We start from the raw sequence: 8,248 nt of genomic DNA, 5'->3' as shown, positions 1-8,248 counted from the left end.
AACACCCCAATATGTAAATGTCAGTGAGAATGGGGTCACTGGATCCAATAGGACCCATTAACATACTTATTTGCTGTGCATCTACTAGAATAACTAATAAAGGCATGACTTTAACACTAGTGAGTAATGGGACCAAGGAGCATATTTATCAAACAGTATTTTCAGGATACTTCCAAACACTAATATTTTTGGGAGCTGCCAGCAATTACTAAGGATCCCATGGATTTATGTGGGGGGCCTGTAGCAGATATCGGTCGCAAAAGCAGCCTCCATTCCAGAGCTTGGCCCCAGTGGCTAACACCACCACCACTAGCTAACACCATTGACGTTAGCCATTGTAACCTATGAGCTAAATTCTGCAAAAGTTTCCAGGAAAGGCATTCATAGGATCCATACCCTGCAGTGGCCACTTGCCTAAACATGATCTGATGTCCATGTATGTGCAGTAGCATGGCTGGCCCAGGAAGTAAAATTATCGCTTTAGCAATACATCTGGGTGATACTTAATTTCTTTGTTGTCAGGTCCTGATAATTGATAAATATACCCCTAAGTTAAATTTATCATTGTCATTACACAAAACAGACATCTACACACAGACAATACAGGAAATGGGTGGGAGGGCAGGCAAACAGTAAACTCAGCATAGCTCAGGTGACAGTACTACGTCTTATATATGGCAATGTAATAAAGCAGCGGTATCAATTCAACCTTTTATTATAAATAATATCTTTAAAAAATACAAGAAGAATTCAAATTAAATAAATTAGTACATTTAATATTCAAAGCAGAAAGTGCATGAGTGGAACAGCTGCCTGAATTGTTATGGAACCCACAAAACTGTTGGGTGTTATATAAGGTTGATGATGTCCCATACTGGAAGACTAGTGTACCAAAGCTAATAGCACTGTCATAGGAGAGCACATTCATACCAACAGTGGATATATAATTTCACCCTGTTATAAAGTGATAGTGCAACACTACAGTCCGTTCTCTAACAAGGCATACAGCGCTAGTTACATACACTGATAGCTCAAGTAGCATTTATACTTCTCACTCCACAAGTACATATTTACAGCGAAGTCCGTCCACAAAGGGCTCGGTATGGATAGATTGGAAAAGAAAAAACAATGATTCAAAATGTCTGGTTTATAGGCTATTTCAACAGTAATTATAAATATACATATGCAGACATTGTAGCCTTAGGTACTGTAACTGAGACCCTTTGTTTTCTGGTATAAAAAAATACACATATTCTTTCCTCCATGTAAGAAGTGCCCGATGGCTATATACAATTTGTAATTACAGTATTCTGCCACCAACATAGTATCCTTAAAAATGGAGTTTTGGCTTATGCATATGTCTGCTTAAAAGTCATAGTATTTGCATGGCAATGATTTAATTCTCAATGGTGTCTTCATCCTCGGAACCACTGCTGCTGTCTGACTCCTGGTACAAGGAAATGGTGGCTTGTACTGGAAAGTTCCTCAGAAGTTCCTCCGCCTCCTGATACATGAAGTCATAGCACTTTGACTTAGGCCAGAATAACCTGGAATGAAAATAGACAGATTTGATTAATTTACATGTAAGGTTGGAAGTATCTTACTCTATGGGTTGTATATTTGAACACTGTACTTTTACAGCTAAGTGGCTTTGGTAGTGCCACATGGAAGGGAATGTCATTTATTACTGGAAATCACTAAGATTTGGGCTTTATTGGGTGACTCCCTGGTAACTCTAACAACATGTCTAAACCTGATACACACATGTTGTACACATAAAGACTTGTACTTTGAAAGCTGTTCATGCATGGGCAATTTATTGACACATTTGTGGCCAAATTGGACAAATACCACTTTTTAGCATACTGGCTACAGCCTACACTATAAGATCCCATTAGTGCTGTCTGTACACAATTGCACCATATTTTCCACAAAAAAGTACTGTACATAGCAACATCTGGTACATCCCATTTCATATGTAAAGCCAGCTATACACTATGACATTTGTTGGTCAAATTGACAATCGGCATGATTATTCAGCAAGATTTCAGTAGCATGCATTAAGCGATTTTTTTTTTAAGTTACCGATTTTCTGCCACACCACAGTGAATTTGCATAAGTCCGCTCACAAGGAAGATGATGTAATCAGAATAAACCGTAGGAAATATGGGCACACACACAGCACAATATTGGGATATTTCGGTAATTATCATATGCCAAGTCTGAACAATTGGATAATGGAAGCCAACAGTTATATCGGCAAAACTCGGAAAACACTTATGTCTACACACTACACAATAAAACAGGCCAATCATCCAATTATTGGCAAATAGGCCCAATAATTGTATAGTGTATACCTAGCTTTAGTTGGAATTGCCTGTTACTTTGGGTAAATAAACATAATAATCAGTATTTGGGCAGTACTGGTGGTGTAATAGTTAGCATTACTTCCTTATAGCACAAAGGTAATGATTGAGATTCCCACCATGTCTCTAACTGTGTGGAGTTTGTATATTCTCCCCGTACTTGCATGGGTTTCCTCCGGGTACTCCGCTTTCCTCCCACAATCCAAAACTATACTGGTAGGTTAATTGGCTCCCAACAAAAAATGAACCCTAGTGTGTGAATATGTGTGTTGGTACATGTGGTAGGGAATATAGATTGTAAGCTCCACAAGGGCAGGCACTAATGTTAATGGCCAAATATTTTCTGTATAGCGCTGCAGAATATGTGTGCGCTATATAAATAACTGGTAATAAATAATTCATAAATATTTGTATAGATTTCATGTTCAGTCACATTTTTTAAATTGTTGGCTACCAATAAAGTAGTTACATGGTCCCATTTATTTCATTTACAGCTCTTGATTATATATAATTTGTATTATAAAGCCCTTACTGGATATCACAAGGCCAATAAATAATACCATTCATAGATGTACTTACTTGACAGGATGCTGAAAGGCTGACATCTTCACTTTATCACTGACAAGACCCTGGTTTAAATTGGCTGACTAGACAAGAAAAGGGAATATTACACAGATAAACATACACATATTTATAAGACGCACTTACTATAATCATCAGTGGTTTAACTAAGAGTTTTAAAACTACAAAAGTAATGAATGCTGAATCAGACCTATTTAGCATTAATTACTATTGCCATTTTAAAACTATCATTCAAAGACGTCTATTATCTGCAGCTTTGAAAAAATTATGGATACTAAATATATCCAACATGGTAGCATTAGATTTATACTAAAGTCATGGAATGAGGTAAATGAAAACTACTGTTGTATAACCGTCCTATTTTAAACTATTACATGCTTAATGCTTTGTTTTGTATCTTGTCAGTATGAAGTTTTATCCATTCTTGAATGGAATGATGTTCTTATAAGAAAAATAAAAGAATAGAACTTTGAGTGCATGTGTGTCTGTATTGCAAGAGCATGTAAGTGAATGGGTGCCAACACATGAATACAATTTCCTGTGACACGTTGCTCCTGGATATTTAAGCATTCTGTTCTCTGGAGACCTTGGGGAGTATTCAATCTCCACCAAGGCATGTTCAGCAAGCATACTTCTCTATATTTCTGCATTTAAATAGGGCTACTAGCTTTCAATAAATATTAAGTTACATGGCCTAAAACATTGCACGAGATAGTGAGAACAGTATCTTATGTACTAAACCATAGAACTAGTATAGAACAGTTGCTAAAGATTAACAAATAGGGACTTTAGGATTGAAAATTACAGAGGTAGACTGTGATCACCTGGAACTGTCTTTGAATATTAAGGAACATATGGCATATACGCCTATTTAATTAACCACATGCACAGTGTCTAATTAAACATGCAGAGACTAAATTTGTGTGAAATGCAAAAAAAATAAATATATATATATATATATATATATTTATAATACTCTGCAAATGCACTTACATTCAACTCTAAGTAACCAGTCTATGGGTAGATATATATTTTTAGTCTTCAAATAACACATGTTAATATCACACACTCACACTACATATATATAGGCTTACCATAATATCCCTTTAAACCGGAACACAAGTGCATTAAACAGGTTCTGTGGCTGGCTGACTTCAATCTTAAATTTCACCTGGTTTTAATCAGCTACAGAATCTGTGTAATTCTTGTGTGTTCTGGTTTAAAGGGTGAGTATAGTGAGCCTATACACAAAAGTACTGACTAAAATCACACAGATTCACAAAAGCTATCACCCAAAGGTTACGTTAGGCACACCATAATTGCCAACATACAGTAATAAAATCGTTTCGATAGAACTCTAAGCATTCTACATAAGAAATATTCTCTGCAACCTTGATGCAATACAATCCAAATCATAAGTCCAATAAACATGGTTGTTAGGTAATTAAATACAGATCACATCTAACTTGTAATGGCTAGAAAAAATGCATATGAGATACTATATATTGCATTTTATATGCAAGATAGTGGTGCTTTTCTATATATGTGGTCAAAATTGGAAAAATTGTGACTTTCCAAGAACAAATAATTAAAACCTGGTTCTCTCCTTTGAAAAAAGTTACATTGGCAGCTCTACTCAGGCATATTTTGCTGCAATAGGAGCCCCAAGTGTGAGGTAGGGGAGTAGTATGTGTGTGCTCATATCAGTTCTGCAGCTATAATGGGAAGGGTAGGGAGGGAAATGCAGTAGGGCAGGAGTAAGCCACTTGTTGCACTTCAGCTTCTGTGAAACTACAGATCCCAGCATGCCCTGCCACTATTTTGCTGTTAGAGAATGTTAAAACTGTAGCATGGCATCCTGGTATATGTAATTTCACAGCAGCTGGGGTGCCATAGGTTGTCTACCCCTGCAGTAGGAATGGTAAATGAGCTGGAGTAACAGTGTGTGATAGGCACAATGAAGCTTTCTCCCTTTACAAATTCTGAGCAGGGAGGTGATAAGGATGGTATGCAGGAGGTCTTTTGGTGAAGGGCAGGGTGGTGTAACCTGGCTCAATGGAAAGGCTCTTTATTTGGAGGTGTGTCCCTATATGAAGAGTGTTGTGATTAGTGTATATAGTAGTAAGGTGCTATTTCTCAAACAATTGCCCTTATTTATCAATGAGTGATAAATTGCACCAGCCAATCAGCTCCTAAATTCCATGTCACAGGCTGGGTTTGAAAAATGACAGGAGCGAATTGTCTGGTGCGATTTATCACTCACAGTGAAATGTATCACTCATTGATAAATAAGAGCAAATATTTGCTGGATATACCCGCATATATGAAGTATTACCCCAATGTATCATGGTGAGAACACGGAAGAGATCTCCATATCTGCTTTGATCTCTCCATTTCCGACAGCAGTCGCAATTTATATAGTTTACATTTATTATATACATAATAAAGCATATATTCCACTAAACATAATAAAAACTTGTAACAGCTGCAATAAATATTATACATTTTACTTAAAACAGAAGAGAGTCAGATATGGACAGACATATTGGCCAGTGCAATGACATATACTGTACATGCCAGAAACCTTAGGCAGCAGGAAACTATTAGCATGCAGGGTGGAATGTGGCCACTCTAGTGTACAGTGTGTATTGGTAGAGACACATAATACAATGTGCATCGCATGTGATCAGCCATTAGTAGCAGCCGCTCGCTGTGTCCCGCCGGTTACCTGCAGCAGATCGCTACGGATGTGCGGTGCTGGTGTCACTGGGCTGTCGCTCCACGGTCTCCACATAGTCCCACACCTGGAAAACACAGACACGGTGTCAGGGCCGCCACACAGCAATCAGGCTTCCCTCTGTCCCTGGGCGCCACTAGTCCTTATATAAAAGCCTAGCATCACTAATAGTGACATATATGTATGTAAAGACGGTGCGTATTGCCACCGGAGCTCCTGTACATGATGCCCTAGCTGCCCCAGGCTGTACTATACCGGAGAGTGTGACAGACCTGGCGTTGTCCGCAGTGCTCCCGCTTCTCCCCCGCTCTCCTTTCTGCTGTGGCTCCCCGCATCTCCCCCGCTCTCCTTTCTGCTGTGGCTCCATTGCTGCCTCCGATAGGTCCGCTCCTCGTTCCTGCTCTCGGGCTGCGCAGTCTCTGGGTCTGTGCTCCCGGCTCCTGTCATTTATGTGAAGCAGTCACCTCCCTCCTGCCGGGCCGGGTGAGAGACGGAGGTGGCAGGATACACATGGCCAGGTGTGAGTGTGCACACTAGGGGGATGCGGGACACGTGCTGGGGCAGATGGTGCGGGGAGAGCTGCCCCCCCTGCTGCGCCCATTATCCCAGGTCCTATTTCCCTGTCATCCCTATCACTGGTATAGGTAGGGCTGCTCCTATTCCTGTCCAGCTAATATAGCATCATTTGTGCTTTTCTAATGCTGCACACTTTTACTGAAGATCTCATACCATACCCAGTAAGCAGAATGTAACTCTTTAGAATCTAGTGAAATGTACTCCTTTATGGCTGTATGGTTTAACATTATAAAAGAAAATCTGTATGTATTATATGTCTGTTTTAATTCTAGATTTGTTTTCTTCCCATTTGGGACACCTAGATGGAGCTTAATGTATGCTGAGGTGTGCCATCACAAAGCTTCATGTAACAGCATCTTGGGCATATTTATTATCTGGTTTTAGACCTGATAATTATAATTTCTAATCGACGATTAATGCCACAATAAAAACTTAGATCACATGGGCATTTAAAAAAACAAAAACATTTAATTGAAATATGTTATAAATGAAGTGATTATATATTTGTGTGTACCACTACCCACCTTACATACAGAATGTAAAGTTTGGTACATTTAACAGTTTAGTTCCACATAGAAACCTATGGGGGCTACATCTGCAGTCAAACAGAGAACTGCAACATAAATCTCTTATTTTTTCTGTAAAATCCTGTCCTAATGTCTAAATGGTGGCATTATTAATCTAAGGAATGATGCTCAATGCTGACATATGTCACACGTATCACATGTGTGATGCTTTTTATCACAATGCTCAGAGTTGGCTTATACTCCTAGGCGTGCGCAGGACATTTTATTAGGGGGTGCACGATTAGAAGGCTGTGTTTAGCACCGCCTATTGGGCATGTCCAACATCACCTAATGGGTATTTCTAGCACCACCTATCAGGCTTGTCTACCACCACATATTGGCACTCAATGCAAACTAAATAATACAGAGAATTGATGCACAATCTCTCGAAATATATATTGATATTGAATTTGAACTTGTCCTACTCCAAGAGGAACGCTGTATTCTGTGGCGTTGGCACATGAGGAGAGAGAGAGAGTGTGGGTGGGAGCATGAGCGGGCATGCACGTGGCATGACATCATCACGACACATCCCACAGGTTAGAGGAATTGGGAGTAGGATTACGTCAGTGATGCTGCACCATAAAAATGACAGCCAGACTGAGCGGAGGGGGTGGCGGGCGCAATGGGCGGGAGGACAGAAATGAGCACACTCGGCGATCGCCGATACTGCAGCAGCAGCAGGTCTGTGTGAGGGGGTTACAGACATTAGGGGGTGCCTGTGCGCACCAGGCACCCCCCCCCCCCTGCGCACGCCTATGCTTATACTGTGAATGCATTTCTTTAACAAAGTGCCAAATGTATCATTTTGGAATTATTGGATGAGTCCTGAAGCTTTCCATCTTGAAAATTGGGAAAGTAACTTTTATTTCTCTAACGTCCTAGAGGATGCTGGCAACAGACCTTTGTATCAAAACTGTTAGGAAAAACACAAGGAAAAGGAAGCCAGTGTGGTTTGCAAAAGAAGTAGCAAATATTGTGAGAGCAAAAAAGATGGCTTTTAGGAAATATAAGCAGACACAAAATAATGAAGACAAAAAGATATATCTTGTTAGACAGAAGGAGACAAAGAAGGTAATCAGATGTGCAAAGGCACAAGCTGAGGAGAAAATGGCCCAGTCAGTGGGTAAAGGAGGCAAAACTTTTTTTAGGTATATAAGCGAAAAGAGAAAAACAAAAGGCGGAATTATAAAACTAAAGACGGACACTGGGAGTCTTGTTGAAGGAGACAATTTAATAGCAGATGATCTTAATGATTATTTTTGCTCAGTATTTACTACTGAAAGAGAGGGGAAGGGGCCACAGTTAAGTTGCAGGGATATTCAGGAAAATGAAACAAGTACATTTACAGAGGAGAAGGTCCTAACAGAACTCTCAAAGCTGAAAGTGGACAAATCTATGGGGCCAGATGGGATACATCC

At 39.7% G+C, this 8,248-nt stretch overlaps 1 protein-coding gene across 1 annotated transcript; it reads right to left on the bottom strand.

Moving 5' to 3' along the window:
* Window positions 1–699: 699 nt before the first annotated feature.
* LOC134911481 (protein ripply2.1-like) lies at window positions 700–6,324 on the bottom strand. The gene is made up of 4 exons (XM_063919666.1): window positions 5,958–6,324; window positions 5,677–5,752; window positions 2,946–3,013; window positions 700–1,547 (listed from the first exon to the last, which is right to left on the bottom strand). The coding sequence occupies exons 1-4, from the start codon at window positions 6,050–6,052 to the stop codon at window positions 1,397–1,399; spliced, it is 390 nt and encodes a 129-aa protein (XP_063775736.1). The 5' UTR covers window positions 6,053–6,324; the 3' UTR covers window positions 700–1,396.
* Window positions 6,325–8,248: the final 1,924 nt, after the last annotated feature.

The sequence above is a fragment of the Pseudophryne corroboree genome, chromosome 4 (assembly GCF_028390025.1).
Source record: "Pseudophryne corroboree isolate aPseCor3 chromosome 4, aPseCor3.hap2, whole genome shotgun sequence".
Classification (NCBI taxonomy): domain Eukaryota; kingdom Metazoa; phylum Chordata; class Amphibia; order Anura; family Myobatrachidae; genus Pseudophryne; species Pseudophryne corroboree.
Note: the sequence above shows the minus strand (reverse complement) of the source record. Positions and strands in the feature narration are given on the sequence as shown.

What these genes read in the sequence shown, in the direction of transcription:
- LOC134911481 (XM_063919666.1), bottom strand. Translation starts at nt 6,052, where the DNA reads ATGGAGCCACAGCAGAAAGGAGAGCGGGGGAGATGCGGGGAGCCACAG. An exon ending in AGCACTGCGGACAACGCCAG is followed by an intron (nt 5,753 to 5,957) that starts GTCTGTCACACT and finishes TGTGTTTTCCAG; the next exon opens with GTGTGGGACTATGTGGAGAC. An exon ending in TCCGTAGCGATCTGCTGCAG is followed by an intron (nt 3,014 to 5,676) that starts GTAACCGGCGGG and finishes TTTCTTGTCTAG; the next exon opens with TCAGCCAATTTAAACCAGGG.